Below are 18,529 nucleotides of genomic sequence, written 5' to 3' on the forward strand. Positions count from 1 at the left end.
CACGAGGCAGGGACTGAGGCAGGCTTAGCTCACTGAGTGCTGGCAGCCTCTTCTGGGTCTCCTGCCTGGGGAAAAGGAGGCTCACTGCGTCCCCAGAAGAAATGTCTGGACCAGTGGTTCTCAGTGCATCAGAATGGCCTGGAGGGCTCATTAAACAGATTGCTTTGCCCCACCCCCAGAGTTTCTTATGCTGTGTGTCTGGGTGGAGCCCAAGAATTTATATGCCAACAAGCTCCCAGGTGATGCCCACGCTGCTGGCCTGAGGACCACACTTTGAGAAGCCCTGTTCTAGACAAAGCATCAGCCTTGTGCCCATGAACCCCACTTTAACCCTCATCCTTGTAGCCCTGGGTCCACTCCCCTAAGCCCAGCCACTGATATTCTTGGACTATTGGGGTCCCAAATCACCAACCATAGTACCGTATGCCTACCTGGAGGGGCTATGCAGCTCCCACCCCAAGAAAATTCCGAGTCTAACGAGCCTCCTCACACCTCCTTTGGTCCCAAGCCTCCTGTTAGTCTCTTCATGAAGGCTGGGGGGCAACGAGGCTACCCCTCCCCATCTCTCCGTCTCTCCCCCTCCCCCTCAGCCGTCCCAGGCAGGAGCTACATGGCGAGGGGGAGCGTAAGCCTCCTGGGTCCTGGGTATGAGTCTTCCTGCAACTGCCGATCATAAGTGGCTTCAAGGAAAACCTTTTACAGCAGGCTATCGCGAGGGATGGGGCTTCGATTTTGAGATGGGGAAGCCTGGAGAGGCGGGGTGAGTTTACAGCGGTGCAGATGGGGTGAGGAGGAGCTGGAATGAAGGCCTATAGCAAGGGAGGGGTTCTCCACACCTTAGCCTCCTAGAGGGCAGGGGCTGGGTACACCCTGCTTCCCCCTTGGCCCCAGCACCAGCCCGCAGTAAGACTACTTCACGCAAGGGAGGCGCCGATCCTCCTGGGCTGGCTGCTTGGCTGGGGCAGCACTTCCCCCACCCCTAGAGAGGGAGTCTGCCTCCCCCTTCCCGTCCCCTCCCATCCCCAAGCCCTTTGGAGAGCACTGCTCAGGAAGCCAAAGGCCCCCAGAAGGGTGGAGTGGTTCCAGATTCAGACCTACTTTGAGGGGTGGTGGGAAGGAGCATCGCTGTTCATCCATCCTGCTTCCCTGCAAAGAGAAGGCAGCACATCCCGTCACACCCTTCCCATGAGGCTGGAAGCAGCACCCCTTCCAGGTAGATGGTGCTGTGGAGGTGCTCCCAGGGCAGGGCGCTGGCCGTCGGGATACTCAGGCCTCTGCAGGGCTGGCCCTCCTGGAGGGAACGGGGGCTGCGGGAGGCTGGCAGCAGCAGGGAGGGCTCGGGGCTCTGGTCACTGCTGGGAGTGGGGGCAGGGCCAGTGTGCACGCTTGTGTGTGAGCTGGGGAGGGAGGCCGCTGCATCTACACAGATACGTGTTGTGGAGAGCAAGAGGGAGAGGGAAGAGAGAAAGGAAGAGGGAGAGGGGGAGAGAGAGGGGGAGAGAGAGAAGGAGGGGGAGAGGTGGAGATGGAAAGACTAAGAGAGGCAGAGAAACAGGAAGATGGCAGGAGACGGGCTTTGGAGGGTGAACCGACATCAGGAAAGCTCCTGAGGTTTGTTCAAGTCCCCCGGCCACCTCCCAACACACACCCAAGCGAAAAACACGGACGAGGGCCTGGAAGACCAGGGCTGGGGAGTGGAGGATGGGCAGGGGTCAGGCAGAGGGAGCAGGGGCTGCCCGGTTCCGTAACACCTCCCCGGACCTGCAGCCCAGCCTCCGGTTGCCCTGTGCCCTGGCATCTGTCCCTGCCCCCATTCCACACAGGGTCCTGCAGAGCCTGTGATGCCTCTTGGGAGATGGGGGATGGTATGTGTATGTGGGGTGGGTTGAGGCACTGACCCCAACAACCTACACAGGGATGGGAGCTGGAGAGACGCAAGCGGGGCCTGCGCCCTGGGTCACTCAGGCAGTTGGGCACTATCAGTCCCCATCCTCTCTTCCGACCCCAGACAAAGGGCTCTGGACAACGCACTGCCAACATCTCCTCCTGGCACGGTGTGCGAGAGCTCCCGGCCCGTCCTCAGAGAGATGTAGGGCTGCAGATACAGCAAGAGCCCCCCACCCCCAGTCCAGCCCCCTCTATGGCTCCCCAGAACGGGCTCCAGAGCCCACCTCACCTGCATCTTTTCAATCATCTCAAACAGATCTGTGTTCTGCAACAGAGATGGAGAGAGCAGGTCAGCACTGGGGTAGCCCAGCTCATCCTACAAGTCCCCGAGGAGTCTCCACCTGCCCCAGCCCTCCTGGTCCCCCAACTCTGACCAAACACCGTGACCTGTCCAAGCAGCAAGAGGGAGTGGAAGGGACATCATAGGATGGGGCTCTGTGCCACTGACTGGCAGAGTTTGACCAACTGCCCGGTGAAGTCCGCCCAGAGTCCAGCACCCTCCCCAGGCAGCCCACCCCACTCGGTCCCCTTCCCCAAAGGAGGAGGTTGCTGCCTCAGACAAAGAAGGTCTTGACCTTTGGGGAGAGACACACCTCCCCCATGTCACTGCAAGACTGGCAGTGCCCGGATCGGCCCATGGACCCCTCAGAAGAGCCCCAGGTCCCAACTCCAGAGATGAGCCCAGCTGGGATCCTCCGGAGGGTCTGTGGTTCCACTCACCTCTGGAAGGAGGGCCCCATCCTCCCCCCCAAGCAGTGTGGGCTGGGCGTCTGTTGGGGGAGAGAATGCTGGGATGTCCCATTGGCCCAATACCTGTGTCTGAGTCCACACATTCCCCCTCCTCCCTCCTCACACTCCAGCCAGCCTCTCCTGAGGCTAGCCAGGGCACACACAGGGTTAATCCGGGCATCTGCCAGCTGTGCTTGGCAGCTTCAGCCTCTCCAGCGCCAGCTCCCTACGAGCCTTCCTGGAAGGCAGCATCCTTGCCGGCTGGCGGAGCTGGGGGCTGGGCCTGGGAAGCCCCCAGAGTCTCTAGGAGAGCGCCCCTCCCCCAGCACCTCCAAGGCCTCAATTCAGTCGGCTCCTGCTGTCCAGTGGGGGCACTGCCTGAGCTCACACACACATGTGCTATGGGGTTGTGCACCAGGAAACACACACTCCCTCTCTCTCTCTTTCTCTCTCTCTTGCTCAAACACACACAGGCCTGCACACCAATATTTAAACACAGTCTCACTGTACCAAAGAAAGCAAACACACAGAAACCCACACGCACAAACCCACCGGGTCTGTGCACATCAATTCTTACAGCTACACGCTAACATACAAATACACGTGTCAGTGTCCTACGTTACACAACAGCACACTCCCTCACACACATACAGGTCTATGTCCCATAAGAGCCGCACACACAAATGCAAACCCACCCCTATGCAGATCTGCGCAACTGCACCAGTAATTGCACACGAAGCTACACGAACGCCACAAAACTACTCTCACATCCGCGTGCCGAGAGACACAATAACATGCCCTCGCAGACACAGGCAGGTATGTTCATGGAAACTGAGCCACACAGCCCCACTGCCATGCACAAGTTCACCCTTCCCCATCAGTCACACTCCCTGTATAACAGACATGACAGACTTGATCCCATAACATTAAATGAGTTTTGAGAAAAAGAAAAAGCATGCAGCAACTGTGGAAGTGGTTAATCGCCAAAGATGACGGGCATTGGTCTGAACCACACACACACACACACACACACACACACACACACACACAGAGCTGTCTGTTAAAGATCACAAGACACAGACACCCCATGTGCACACTGTGAGGCCTGCCCACAGAGGCAAAACCCACCCTGTAAAATGCACGACAGGAGTCCACAGGAGATGGTGACCCATGGCCCCTGTGGCCACACCCAACACTTCTGAGCTTGGAAGAGACAATTCCACAGGCAATTAGAGCAGAGACCACAGACACACATCTGCAGTCCAGGTAGACAAACACGCCTGTCAGCCAACACCTTGCACAACAGCAACATCAGCATCTGTGCCTGGGTGAGCCACATAACCTCAGCCCAGCACAGTCCCAGCACGAGTGATACGGGTGCACTGATGTCCCCCAGAATACCCCACTCAGGGTAACATGGCCTTACATGGCCAGGAACAACGCACTGGGAGTCACAGCCACATAAACACTGACACACGGTACTGTCACCCAGAGCACACACACAGCAACAAGTGATGCCCACAGATACAGCCTCATTAGTGCATCAGACGCTCTGGCACATGGAAGGCTGTGAGTGAAGTGCCCCAGGGCGCCAAGCAAAGTTACACTGTGACATTCAGACCCTTCCTAAAGGGGGGAGGGGATGGATGAAGTGGTCCCAAGGCTAGCGCCCACACACACACATCCACACACACGCACACACACATCCACACACACACAGAGTGCCCCTGTAGCCCAGAGCCACAGTGCCACCACGGGCACTCTGTTCCGTAGGCAGCTGCAGAAAGAGCTCAAGGCCTGGGACCCCAGGGCAGGGGTGTGCCCTGTGGCCTCGGTGGCCGTGTGTCAGCCCAGAAGCTAACACACCTTCCATGACGGAGCCTCGCACACCCGCCCTGACTGGGGCAGAGCCTGCCGGGCTCCGAAGAAGTTGGGCTGATCCGTCTCCCGCGGACCCCCTCGGCCAGGCCGCCTTCGCCCTGGTCCTCACCTGCCAGGCGGCCCCAGAGGGCAGCGATCCCCTCCGAGGACGGCCCGGGGTCTCCAGGGGCCGCGGCTGCGCCATCCCGAGCTCGGCCCGGCCCCGGCCCCGGCCCCCACCCCGGCAGCGCTTTAGCTGACCCAGCCGGCTCCGGCCCGCGCGAGCCCCGGCCCGGGCCCCGCAGCGCTGAGCTCCGCGCTCCCGGCTTCGGGCTCCCGCGGCGCGCTGCCTGCGCTGGGCTCGCCGGGCTCCCGGGCCCTGAGGGGGCGGGGCGCCAGGTACGGGCGGCGCGGGACCGGGGCGGGGCTTCGGGGATCCGGGGCGGGGACACAGGAGGCCCCGCCCCCGGTGCGGTTCCCGGACACTGCGCCTGCGCGCTCTTGCTGGCGCGCTAGGAGCTTTCGGCGCGGGCCCTTGAGCCCCGAGGCTCTCCAGCGCACCCCTAGCCTGCCTCCTCTACCTTCCCAAACTCTGGGTACCACGCCTTAGGGCCTCAGGGATGGGCTTCTTGGGCTGGGCTTTGAAGTCGGGGAGGAAGTGGCGGGGGTGGGGGGGTTACCTTGGAGACAGAGGGCTTTTCTTGAGCATCTACTTAATGTTGGACCCTTTGCAAGTCTTATCCTCGCCCTACAACTCAAGAGGTACGAGTGTCATCCCCATTTTACAGAAGAGAAAACTGATTCCAAGAGATAAAATATCATGCTGAAGATCACACAGCTCGGAAAAGGCAGAACTAGGAATCCAGGGAAGCTCTCTCCCCTCCCACCTCCACCCCCCTCTAATTCCTGCCAGTGGCTGACCTGTACCCTCCCTTCCCCAGGCCCCATGCCCATACCTGTCCCTAACTGCCCCTGATTCTGGGAGAGGGAGGGAACAGGGCCTGCCAAGGACCCACACATGGAGAAGACTTCAGCATAGGTAGGTTCTAGCTCTGGCCTTGCTTCAACTTGCTGAGTAGACCTGAGTGAGTCCCTGCCACCTCTGTAGGCCTCAGGTTCCCCATCTGTAAAATATAAGGCCTCTTCAAGCCCTTCCAGCTGACCCTGCATTGTGTCTGCCACTGTACAGTGTGGGGCAGGGCCTCAGCATCCCCTCCCCAGACAGATGCTGGGAAAGCAGCAATTGCTTCCTGAGCTGTGGCCAACACCAGCTGCTTCAGACCCTGCGGGGCAGGGCTGCCCACCAGCTCAGTACCCAACCTCTCTTCAGCTTCCTGAAGGAGCTGCTGGCAGCTACCCACCACTCTCCATCTCCAGGGCCAAGGCCTCCTGGAAGGAAGGCACCGCACCTTCCTTTCCCCCAGACCTGGCCCTGGGTCAGGCTGGAGCCCAGGAAGCCAGTGGGAACTCTGGAGATGTGTATTCCAGACACAGTGTAGCTTTGTTTTTAATAATTAACAGCAGCAAATATTGATTCACACAGGCACTTCCAGGCCTGAGCGCTTCCGGGCACCCATCGAAATGCAGCCAGAGAAACATTCATTCCCACACTGGGAGGAGGCAAGAGCTGCTCGCATCACCGGAGACATCTGTGTGCCAGGAGTGGAGGGCGTGCACATGTGTGCATGCAGCTGTGTAGATGTGTGTGACTCTGAGATCAGATGGGGACATCCTGGGTGTGCATATTTGTGTGTTTGTACACGTGTATCTGTATATACATGCATGTGTACATGTGCAAGTCTCTGAACACATCTGCAGACGTGAATGTACCCATGTATGTAGGTGTGGGTAGGCTGTGTATGTACATGTGTGCAGATTTCTAAATCCTCAAGCAGAAAAAATCCCACAGCAGGACAGGGTAGGAGGGTCTTGGATAGCTCAGTGTCTACACAAATGTGGCTTCCCAGTGAGAGGGGGATGTCCTTTCTGGGTGTTCTGTCCTGCCCTGGGAACATAATGATGCTAATAATAGTTCAGCTTCCTAATTTGAACTTTCCAAAATTACTTTCACAGTCATCCCCCAATTGCAAGCTGGCAAGGTGGGTAGAAAAAAAACTGCCACCTCTATTTTACAGATCAGAAACTGAGGCCCATAGAGGGGCAGGGATTTGCCCACTGGCACAGGGAGGTCAACTGCCCCTCACACTGGCTCCACCATCAACATTATAAATGTGTGCAGAGCTGGGGGAGGGGGTGGAGAATGTGTCACAGACCTGGGACCCCTCAGCCCCACCACTGGTTTGCTGGGGACCCAGTCTCTCTGGGCCCTGGTTTCCTTTCCTGTCAAAGGAGTACGATGTACAGACTGTGTCTTGATTCTGGGGTGGGGGTGGGCTGTTGGGATGGGGCAGTTTGGAGCCCGCAGCCGGCTGGGCTGTATTGGCACAAATGGAGGCTTCTAGCCAAACTGGGCAGAGGGGAGGTAGCTCAGAGCTAATCTGAGAAGGCCAGCCCCAGGCTGGCCGAGCAGGCAGGACTCAGGGAGATGGGCTCTTCTAACCCTCATTTTTCCAACAGGAACACTGAGGCCCAGGAAGGGGAAGTGAACCCAGGCCTCCTACTGGATGCTTAGGGGGAGAGGGACTGGGAGACTCACTTCTGAGCCCACCTGCCATGGAGTCGCTCCCTACCTGCCAAGTCCCAGGATCCACATGGCCCAGTCTTGGGCTGTCACCCAGGCACAGACAACAGGAGAGGATCTCAAGAACCCCTTGATATGGTCCCTAGGACCCGCTGCACTTGGATCCCCTTGGAGGTGGTGATCCAAAAGTACACCATTCCTTGGACATGTGCCCTCCTGGTCTAGAAGAGGTATATGGCCCTTGTTCCAGGTCAGAGCACTGGGAAAGGAGCTTGGCAGATCCTGCCTCTGCTATTTCCTGGCTGTGTGACCTTGGGAAAACCACTTCCCCTCTCTGAGCATCTAGATCCTCATCTGGAGAATGCCTACCACCAAGGTTTGATGGAAGGACCAAGAGGCATGATATCTGTGGACGTGCTTTAGAAACTGAAAAGTGTACTACAAAAGTGAGAGCTTATTACCCTCTGCATTAGAGATGCCACCAGACTAGGCACTCTGGTCAGATAACATGAGTTTTGGTCCTAGACCAAAACCTAACCTCTCTGAGCCTCGATTTCTCATCTGCAAAATGGGACTAATAAGAGTACTAATATAAGTACATAGTAGTTAGAGTTTGAGAATGAAATGAGATACTGCATGTAAAGCATTAAGTACCCACCTGGCACATAGTAAATCTCAATAAATGCTAGTGGCTATTACTGGTATTTGACACCCCGTATAAGTTGTTTAGTTATTTATCTCCTAACTGGACCATGGCTCCTTGAGGGCAGGGTCTGTGTCAGATTGATTTCGGCACCTCAGTGCCCAGCACAAAGTTGACACAGGTCAGGTGCTGGGCAAACATTTGATTTTGATGATAACAAGAATAGCCTCATTTATAGGGCTTTTATTCTGTGCCAGATATTGTGCACAGAGTGTTTTATCATCACTTTTCACACTTTACCCCACTTCACAGGGCTACCTCTCACAGTAGCCCTGTGAAGTGGGGTATTATCATTATACCTGATTTACCGATGAGGAAACTGATGGTGATGTTGATAACGAATATAAGGAAGAATAGCTGTTTGGCCAGTTTATTCCCAGTTGTTTTGCCCCCAACAGTGCTACAGACCCTGGTTCAACTTCTGAGACTGTACCGGGCCCACCCAGGGGTGAGGAGTGGTATCCCCTTGGGGGGGCTAAACCCCAAGGAGCATCTACCCAAACATTTTACCTCTGCACAGCAGTCATTCCTAGTTATCTCTTGGCCCTGGGGGGGTCTCCAGACCTGGGGCTGTGGGGAGGCGGGCACTTACCTTAGGGTGGAGCGAAGCAGTCTGGGAGGGAACTAAGTCCACTCGTGGCAGGTCTAGTGCCTGAGGGAAGCGCTGGTTCTGCCCATCACTCCTCCTGGAAGAGAAAAAGAGTCGGAGGTCAGGGAGGGCCCCAAGTTGGGAGATTTGTGAACTTTGGGAGGGAGAGTCACTCTCAGAGTTGGGGGACATTAAGGGGGACAGATTTCATGGAGGAGGGGTTCCTGGGTTCCCCAGGAGGCAGGAGAGGAGGGGCTTCCTGAGCAGGGCTGCCAAACAGGCTCTCCTTCCCCAGGGATCAGAGCTGTAGACAGGGTCTCACTTCCAGCTCTCCATTAGGCCTCCCTAACCCATAATCCAGCCAAGAGGATGTCCACAGCCCGTTCTGAAGATGGGCAGACTGAGGCAGGGGGCAGTGAGGGTTGCTGTAAAGGGCTGAGCCCTGACGTCTGGACTAAGCAAGGTAGCCCAGCCTCTATGCACCTCTCCCTGAGCCTTTAGGGACAGAGTAGCCTTAAGGCTGAGAGGCCACCTGGGCCACTGCTATTATTAATGACAATAACAATAACGGACACTCATTGGGTAGACTATGTGCCAGGTCCCGTGCCAAGCCCCTCCTTCCAGGCCTGAGGGCACAGACTCATCACCACACTGGCATTCCCACTTTACAGATGAGGATGCAGAGGCATGCCGAGTTCACACAGCTGGTCAGCGGCAGAGCAGCATCTGAGTGGCGCTTGACTGACACCAAGCCCAGTCTCTTTGCCCACACCCATGGCCCTCCCTGAGAAAAGGAAGCAGGTCTGGTGAGGGTGAAGTCAGCTCCTATTACCCTAGAAAGCCTGCTGAGGAGGCTGATTCTGGGGTCAGGGAGAGGAAGTGCCCAGTGGTTCCTGGGACCCAGGTGGCCCAGGGCTGGGCAAGCAGTCCTGGCTTCCACCCACCACCCAGGGCCACCCCGACGTGGCTGCACCCCCACCCCAGTCCCTCGACTAAGGCTGGTCCTGAGAGGGTGAGTCATTCAGCCCACGGCCCGCTTGAGTCAGGCGGAGCTGAGACTGCCACACCCCAAGAGGGGAAGGGCCTGTGGGAACCTGGCCCAGGAGGGAGATGCTGAGGAAGCTCCGAGCCCCCTTGCTGGCTCCCCTGGGCCCAGCTACTCAGGGAGAAACAGCTCAGAGGAACTGTCCATAGCCCTGCCACAGGCACCAGATGCCTCTCCACCTCCCAGGGGGGCTAGCATCTTTAAAGGGGGTCCTGAACTGGGTAGTGCTTGACCCAGAGGATAGACATGGTGGCAGTGACATTTTAGGCCTGTGGCATCGTTGTAGGGGAGATATTCCCAGGCACTTACCTGCTGTGTGACCTTGAATCAGTGACACACCCCTCTCAGCCTCAGTTTCCAGAAAAAATTCATCATAGAGCCTGGCAGCTAGAAGCTGTTCACTCAATGAATTCTCTGGTATTCATGCATTCATGGTAAACTCTGGCTCCCCACGTTAGGGTCTCATTAAGTATTTGTTAAATGGATGAGTGACTGAATGAATGAATGTTGGCAGGAGGAAGGCATTAAAGGTTTGTGAGCAAGAAAATGGCCTAAACACAGGTTTCTGTAGATTACAAGGTACAGTGACACGGGGAGAGACTGGGGAAGGGGGAGTGGCGAGAGGCCCATAGAAATGGTCCGGGCACTGTCCTTCTATGAGGCTGGAGAGATTCCACGAAAGAATCTGGATGTCATGAAGGAGGCAGTGGTTCAGGCACAGGAAAAGGCTGCTGAGATTACTAGGAAGCTGGAGAAACAGGAGAAGAAACGCTTGAAGAAGGAAAAGAAAAGGCTGGCTGCGATTGCCCTGGCTTCTTCAGAAAACAGCAGTAGTACCCCGGAGGAATGTGAGGAGACAAGTGAAAGACCCAAAAAGAAGCAAAAGCAAAAGCCCCAGGAGGCTCCTCAGGAGGATGGAACGGAAGACCCATCTGTCTCCTCCAAACCGAAAAAAAAGACATCTTTTTCCAAGGAGGAGCTGGTTAGTAGTGATCTTGAAGAGACAGCTGGCAGTGAAGTCTTCCCAAGAGGAAGAAATCTTTCCCCAAAGAGGAACCAGATAGTGAGCCTGAAGAGTCAGGAAACAAGAGGGTCCCCAAGAAAAAGAGGAAATTCTCTTCCAAGGAGGAGCCACTCAGCAGTGGACCTGAAGAGGCTGCTGCCAGCAAGAGCAGCGGCTCCAAGAAAAAGAAAAAGCTCCGAAAGCTGCCCCAGGAAAATCAGAACGGACATTTCCCTAGTGGGGCATAACTTACAGAGATACTTCCCAACCCATCCCCTATAGCCCAATAGAAATAAAAACAAATTCACGAGTCAAAAAAAAAAAAAAAAAAGAAATGGTCCGGGCAAATTCCACTGAGGCTGCCATGGGGACCCTTGAGACCGACTATGTGCCTGGAACTGTGTCGGGCATATTACACCTTCACTACTGTGCTGGGAGGCTGGCATTATTTATCCCCTTTTTTTTACAGATGGAGAAACTAAAGCTCAGAGAGATGAAGCCACTTCCCCTAGCAAGTGGGTGACAGAGTCAGAATTTAAAGCCCATGCCCTTGACAAAGCAGGGCGGTGCCAGGTCAGCATGGAGAGCAGAGATTGTCCAAGGGCCAGGAAGTCCTGGAGTTGAAGCCCAGGTGAAGCTGTGTCCCCTTGATGGTAGAGACCACTGTCTTGGTAGCCCTGGCCGCCGAGTGGAGGTTTTTGCCCATGATTGAGCTATTCGGGTGCTGTCCTTCTGTCTGTCCCTTCTCATACATACCCCAAGGCTCAGACTGTGGCCACTGCAGGTCAGCCTGGCAGCAGCTCCCTAACACGCTCCCCTTCCAGAACCCACCTCCGTTTCCCTGTGTCCAGGTGTCCCCTCACTCAGGACTGCTCACGTTGGCACAGGACTCGGTAGGTCTCTCAAGACAAGGGGGCTCTTGCTTCTGTTGGAGCGCTGCCCAAGGCCCTCAGCTCTCCGGTTCCTGGCTGTCCAGAGTCTGCCCCTCACAGGCAACTCCTCCACCTCAAGGTCATTGCTGAGGCCCTAAGGGGCAGGGGAAGCGAGGGGCTCCAGGATGAGAACAGAGCAGAAATCAGAGGCCCTGGGTCCTGCCTGCCCCAGTCCATCCCAGCTCTGCAGGGATAGAAGGACAATAATAACAAAAGCCACAGCCTCCCTGCGCCTTCCATGAGTTTTCTTAATCTTCACAGCTCCCCAGCGAGGTAGGTGCTCAAAATCTACCTGCTTTACACATGAGGAAACAGGCTCAGAAAGGTATATTAACTTGCCCAAGGTCGCACAGTTAATGAGGCAGAGCAGGCATTTGAACCCAGGTTTGTCACTCCAGAAACGGCAGCCAACCCTGATGCAGGATGTACCGCGTGCAGACCCTGCGCGAACGGCTTCACTTGTATTACCTCATTTAATCCTGCTTCAGAGGAGGGAACTAAGATACAGAGGTTAAGCAACGTGTCCAAGGTCACGCTGATAGTAAGTGAAATACAGAGGATTTGAACCTCCAACCATCGGATCTAGACGCTGTCCTAATGCTTCACTCTATTATCTCTTAGAAAACAGTAGTTGCTCAATCAGGGCTTCTGAAGAAATGAATAAACTCAGGTTCTTGCCTCTCTCCCTACCCCCTACCCTCCTGATGCCTCCTCCTCCTCCTCTTAGCCTTCCTCACCTCTCACACACCTCTTCCCCACCTTTCTAGCCCACCATGCACTCTCCTCTGCCTCTGGTCTCCGCAGACCTCCCCCTATTTGGTTATTTTCCTCCCTCTCATGAACTTGAATCTCTCTGTCCCTCCCCTTTCTCTCCTGTCCCACCCTTGTCTCCTCCTGATCTCCATCATTCCGTTCACACGGGGGCCTCCCAAGTCTCTGCCCCCTCCCCACTTCTCTGGAAACCTTCCTGACCCTATGGCCTGGCTCAGCTTAAAATGCTTTGCCTTCTTCCTGCACACGCAGCAGCTGGGACATGGGGAACTCTCCCCACTTTTCCTTTCCCCTGGCCAGGACCGCAGTCATATCTGCACAGCACTCTACAGTTTACACAGGCATTGTCTCATTCAATCACCATGGCAGTTTTGTGAGGCTGGATTATTATCAGCCTTTTTCCAGATAAGAAAACTGAGGCTCAGAGACGTTAAGTGACAAGCCCAAGGTCACTCCAGGGAAAGGGCAGTGCCAGGGTTTCACTCTAGCCCAGGGTTCTTCTACTACACGCATCAAAGCCGCTCTCAACCCAGGCCCTCAGTCCTGTCACCCAGCCCCCAGCGGCCTCCCCATCACAGCCCTGGGTTCCTGCCGCCACCGCCAAGCATCTTCTCTAGGTCCAGCTCCAATGCTGCTCTGTCTGGCCTGGACACCTGCCTGTAGGTACAGGACACCTGGACACAGGAATAGGTGGCAGCCAGAAAGGAGGTGACTTGCCCAAGGTCACACAGAAAGCCAGAGCACACCTGGAGTCTGGGCCAGCCACATTCCAGGGTCACCTTCCGGCCCTGCAGGTGTGTGGCCACCAGCCATCTGGCCCTAGCTCCCCTCCCTCTCGGAGTGCCCATCTCTCCCAGGGAAAGGGTGCGGCGGGGTGTGTGGGGAGGGACCCAGTGCCCCAGCTCCTGAGTGGGATGGGCCAGGCCGGAAGCTGCTGCAGACAGCTCCCGGTAACTTGGCAACTGTCACTGCACCTCCTCCCCCTCCCTTATCTCCATATTGAGGTATCAGTAATAATTGCAGTGTCGTGAGTGCAGCTTTTTCTACTTTTCAAAAGCCCTCTTTATCTGTTCACTCCTGGAAGTCTCACCGGAACTGGAGCGGGAGATAAGGCAGTTGCTAGGATCCTCCATTCCCAGAAGGGTAAACTGAGGTTCAGAGAGGTTAAACAACCAACTTGAAGTTACCCAGCAAGGCGGGAGCAGATTAGGAACTAGAACCAGGCCACCACCGGTCCAGGGCCACAGATGCTGCGCTGGGGTGGGGGGGCCTCTCAGGGGGGTATCCACACTCTGCAAAACTGCAGGTCAGACCCAGGTGTGATTGGGGAGAAAGGGACGACGGAGGACAGGTGACCAGATGCCTCCCTGGGTTGCTTCCCACCTGTTAACCAGCTGCAGAGTTGGTAGGAGGGTCCTGTCTTTTTCTCTTATCTGCAAAATGAGAGACAATGTACCCACCTCCTAAGCCACGGATTAGAGTAAGCAAGTAAGCCCAGTAGAAGTGTTTGCCATTATTTTTATTTTTATTAGCCGCTCTCCCAGAGAACCCACCCTTTCAGGGCACCAGAGGGGTGGCTGAGCTATCCTGTGAGTAGGACTTGGCCCTTTGGCCATTCAGAGAGAGCTGCCCTGAATGGAGGCCCCCGGGTGGGTCTGACCCCTGCTGAGCCTCCCAGCCTTATCCCCACACCCCCGGCTTCCTGCCCTAGCCTGGCTGGGCTGCAGGCAGCTTTCCAAACGTGCAGTTTCCCACTGCTGAGCCTCTGCACAGGCTTTGCCCTTTGCTGGGAGCTCCTTTTTCCTTCTTTTCTCCCCGGTAAACCATTCATGCTTTAAAATGCAATTGAAACAGGTGAAACTCTGGTGGCCAGAGCAGGTGACACATGACCACCAAGGCAGGAGTCCTGTGACGGGGAGCAGGGGAGCCGGGCAGGTGCTGGACAGCACACACACACGTTGGGAAACCAGTCCTGAGGGGTGTTGGGAGGGCAGAAGAGGCGCTCAGCCAACCAACGAACATAAGGCTGAGAAGGATTTGTGGGGGGCTAGCCCAGGACTGAGGCCTAAGGGGTCCAGGCCAGCCCAGCACTGGTCACCAGAGCTCAGGGTCCCTTGAATCTCCCTGGGTTCCATGAGACCAACCGGTTCTACCAAACTCGTGATTCACGTTGGGGCGGGGGGATGGGGAAAGGGCACAGACCTCAAAGCGAGAAGGGGTCCCACACCGGAGGGTTACTCCTGTGAGCTTTCAGTCCCCTGAGAGAAGGCCCTCTGGATGGGGCGTGGGAGGCTGCCCGTGCCTCCCAGCCGTGGTATCAAGTCTGAGGGGACCCTCCTGAAACCAGAGACTACAGGCCACCCTGGAACTGCCCCCTCCCCTGGGGGCCACAGAAGCCCATTGTCTCCGGAGTTCAACCATCCGGCACTGCTTGCCCGTGGCCTTGCCAAGGTGTCAGGGAAGGTGGCCAGGGGCAGCCGGTGAGCAAGTTTCTGAAGCTAGGCCTGGGCCCCCATGGGGAGGGGCGGCGAGAGCAGGGGCGTGGGGGACACAGGCGCGGCTGCTCCTGGCTCTCCTTTCCCCAGGCACCTTTGACCTCAGCCAGGACTCAAGAGGGAGTGTTGAGGGCACAGGAAACAAGGGGGGTGGTGGGGGGAGCCAAGCTGTGATGTCCTGTAATCCTTACAACAGCTCTGATTGAGGCTGCTGTTATCCTCACACCATTTCAGAGATAAGGAGGCAGAGGCTCAGCTAGGTTGCAAGATGGGCCAGGGTCTCGCAGCTGCCCAGTGGCAGAGCTGGCAGGGCCCCCCTGGGGGCGGGAGGAGAGGACCTTAGGCACCAGGCAGGGCAGAGGGGAGCAGGAAGGTGGCTCGGGGGCACCGCACCCTCACCCTGTGCTGGCTGAGCGCCGAGACAACCGGATCCCAGAGCTGCGCCAGGCAGCGGCCTCCTGAGCAAACAACAGGTTGGCAGCCCCGAGAGGAGGTCATGGGACTGGCCCCCACCCGGGGGCACAGCACCTGGGAACCGGGCCTCCCATCCGCCAGCTGCTCGCCAGTGCCTCCCCTGCCCACGTGGCCCAAGGCCTGCAGCAGCCTAAGCCTGACCCTCCGCCTCCCTGGGGACTGACCCCTCCCTGCACCGGGGGCAGGAGGGAGGAGTGACACTGAGATGACCGAGCCACGGGGCCTCTTCCTGCTCCCTAATAACAACATCCGCTTATCCCACCTGGCACTTTACAGTTTACAGACTTCCTTTGCTCTAGACCCTCTCAACAGCCTCACAAGGAACCGAAGGCAGGTAATGTTCGTTACCTCCATTCTACACAGAAGAAAAGTGAAGCCGGGACAGAGGTGATGACTCGCCCATGGTATCACACTCGAAGCCCAAACCCAGCGGCTCTAGCCCTTGCCCACGTGGGCACAGGACAACTTACCAATGGGCCGGCACAGGCTGCCGCCCTTAGCACCCAGGGAAAGGGTGGCCGGAGCTCGTGCACAGGGGCCTTCCCAGCACCCATCGGCTGCGCAGTCTTAGAGCCACCCCCCTCCACGCCCCCCCAACCCCCCGCCTCCCTCCTTAACCTTATTGTCCTTTCCCAGCCTCTGCAGCCCAGGGGGTCTCCCTTGCTGAACTCCATGCATTCCTTCACTCACTCACTCCATCACCCACCCACTCCCCCGTGTGCCCTTCATTCCTGTGCTTAGTCACTCATTCAGGACACACGTCCTGACACCCGCTCTGGGCCAGACAATGGTGCTGGGTGTTGGCATCAGAGCCAGGCCTCACCCACCTCAAAGCAAAGCCAGTAACACTGCCCGGACTGTTCTCTAGCTGTGCCTGGTGCTCTGTGGCCTCACTGCTCAGATGCTAAACCCTGCAGTGCTGAGGCCTTGTTAAATCCAGCCCTCTTCCTCCTAGCCCGTGGGTTTGCTCCCTCATGGGTTCCAGGCCACTGGTGAGTGGAAGCTGAGTATACAGTAGGTGTTGTTCAATAAGTTACAAGCTCCTGCCCGGAGAGACATCATAACATCAGAGGTGTGGGCCCTGGAGCCAGACCGCCTGGGTTTATATCCTAGCTCTGCCACTTAACAGCTGTGGGACTTGGGCAAGTTAGTTAACCTCTCTGAGCCTCAGTTTCCTCATCTATAATTTGGGGATAACAACTGTGTCTGTCTGTCATGAGGATTAAATGAGTTCATACATATAAAGCATGTAAATATTAACCATGAGCATTTCCTGGCCTTCTCGTCTCTCTTCCTTTTTTCCTTCCTCTGTAGGCTGCTGAGGACTGAGGCAGGGCTCCTGGGTGAAAGTTGTGAGAAGGTAGACCAGAGTCCAACATGAGAAATAATGTGATGAATAGAGCCGTGTAAGGTACTGAGCTCCCCGTCAAGCAAGGGCAGGAAGGGATGAAGGAGGAGATGCCAAAGTATGGGAACAGGAAGAATAATGGGAGCATGGGGTTTCACTAGATGACCTGCCAGGCACCTCCCACATGTGGAATCGATTCCTCTTGACTCCCGGGTCTGTGGTCAAGGGCAGAGGCAGTGGATAAATTCCCATTCTTTCGAGGAGATGGACTTTCCTGGGTCTCCCGCGGCACATGGATTGCTGCTACTTCTCTGCCGGTTTGCTTGCCACTCCCATTAAGGATGAAAATGTGCACACTCTTTGGCCCAGCAACTCCACTTCTAGGCATTTATCCCCCAGAAATACTTACAAAAAAGCACAAAAATATATGAACAGAGGACATTCACTGCAGCAGGGTTTGCCATAGCTGAAACCTGGAAGCTGGTTAGATACACAAGGCATGTGCAAACCACGGAAGACCATGCAGTGGTGACAAAGGAGGTTTCTAGTCCTGACGGAAAAGGGAATTTGAGGTATACTGTTAAGTGAAAAAAAACAGGTTGCACCAAAAAAATCTCACTTGTAAAAATTTTAAATTACATGTAAAAGTTCACATGGGTTATCTCTGGGAAACAGGACCACGAGGAACTTCTGCCTTCTACAGGATATATTTCTCTGCATTGTTTGGATTTTTACAATGCGCACTGATGATTTTTGTCATTAGAAAAAAAAAAGAAAGATTAAAAGAACTGAGTCCTATGAGTCAGCTTTCTGAGTACCTGACTCCTTTACCTTCCTCAATCATCTTCAGAAAGAGATACTCTTCACTTCTTATTCCAAGGAGAAGCTGACACAGAGGGAAGTTAAACACCATGGCCAAGGTCCCCCAGGCAGGAGTGACAGAGCTGGGCTGTAACCCTCGTTCTGGCTGACTCTGAAGCCCACGCTCTTTCTCCTACACAAGGCACTCTGCTCTGAGGGGCAGGGAGGAGAGAAGGCAGGAGAGAAGCAACCCAGGCTGCTGGGCTCGGGGCTATACCCTGGGACCTCAGCTGTCAGGTCCTGGAAGCCAGGCCAGCCGGGGTCAGCCTGTGTGGGGACAAGGCTGTCTGCCTCATTTGCAAATGCAAATAAATGAAGCCTCTGCTCCTGGCGTCAGGTCCCAGCCCAGAGCTGCCCCAGGCTAGCAGGCCGGCAGGTGCCTAGCCCCACCCCTGGAACCACCCCCCAAGGCCTCAAGGTCGCCAGGCGGATGGACATGCACTGGGGCTCTAAATAACTTTCCAAGTTGATCAACGTGTTTCTGGAAGAAACTGGCGTTTTAAGTTCCTTGCCGCCTTCTCAGTGAGAGCCTGGAGAGGAGAGGAGCACAGATGCGTGCTCCTGAGTCTGGCTGGACCAATGGACAGATCTAGAAGCCAGATGGACTTGAGTTCAAATCGTGACTTGGTCAAGCTCTAGCTGTGTGGCCTGGGGAGAGTCAGTTCACCTCTCTGAGCCTCAGTTTCCTCAGCTGTAAAATGGTGTTGATAATTCCTCCACGCAGGGCTGCTGGGAGAATTCAGTGAGATAACGTGTATGAAAGTACCGCCCAAGCTAGGAGCCACCTTCCATGTGCAGGGGAGGGTTATGATCCTGCACACTGTGGGGGTGGTTGGGAGGGGGCACGTGCACATCTGTGCAAATGTGGAGTGTGCAAAGGGCTGGATCAGAGGGCGCTGCTCCACAAAATCAGCAAGCAGCTGGGGCGAATGTCTGACACTTTCGCTGGGAGCCGGCACAGGGTTTTCTGCAGTGCTGCCCGCTGGTGCGACAGGGTGTGTGCAACTCCGTGGGTGAGGATGTAGGTGGGCGGCCTGGCAAGAACGTGAAATGTGGGTGGGAGAGAACACGCTCGTGTCTGGGGCGTGCGTGGGTTTGTAGGCGAGCATGTTTGTGTCTATCATGTCATCC

At 56.1% G+C, this 18,529-nt stretch overlaps 1 protein-coding gene and 1 pseudogene across 8 annotated transcripts in view; one reads left to right on the top strand and one right to left on the bottom strand.

Moving 5' to 3' along the window:
• The window catches only part of RAP1GAP (RAP1 GTPase activating protein), a 51,088-nt gene that overhangs the window by 20,881 nt on the left and 11,678 nt on the right, over positions 1–18,529 (bottom strand). For 4 of the 8 annotated variants that reach the window (XM_068537766.1, XM_068537765.1, XM_068537761.1 and 1 more), the window contains 3 exons: positions 8,473–8,566; positions 2,177–2,212; positions 1,099–1,146 (listed from right to left, as the gene is read on the bottom strand). In XM_068537766.1, the coding sequence (XP_068393867.1) occupies positions 1,099–1,146; positions 2,177–2,194 (66 nt within the window). In that variant the 5' untranslated portion in view covers positions 2,195–2,212; positions 8,473–8,566. Of the gene's footprint in view, positions 1–1,098; positions 1,147–2,176; positions 2,213–4,666; positions 4,692–8,472; positions 8,567–11,348; positions 11,438–18,529 lie in introns of those variants that run through there. The other 4 variants (XM_068537763.1, XM_068537764.1, XM_068537759.1 and 1 more) reach the window with 4 other exon arrangements.
• LOC137760521 (nucleolar protein 56 pseudogene) lies at positions 10,209–10,765 on the top strand (annotated as a pseudogene).

Source organism: Eschrichtius robustus, chromosome 3, assembly GCF_028021215.1.
Source record: "Eschrichtius robustus isolate mEscRob2 chromosome 3, mEscRob2.pri, whole genome shotgun sequence".
Classification (NCBI taxonomy): Eukaryota; Metazoa; Chordata; class Mammalia; order Artiodactyla; family Eschrichtiidae; genus Eschrichtius; species Eschrichtius robustus.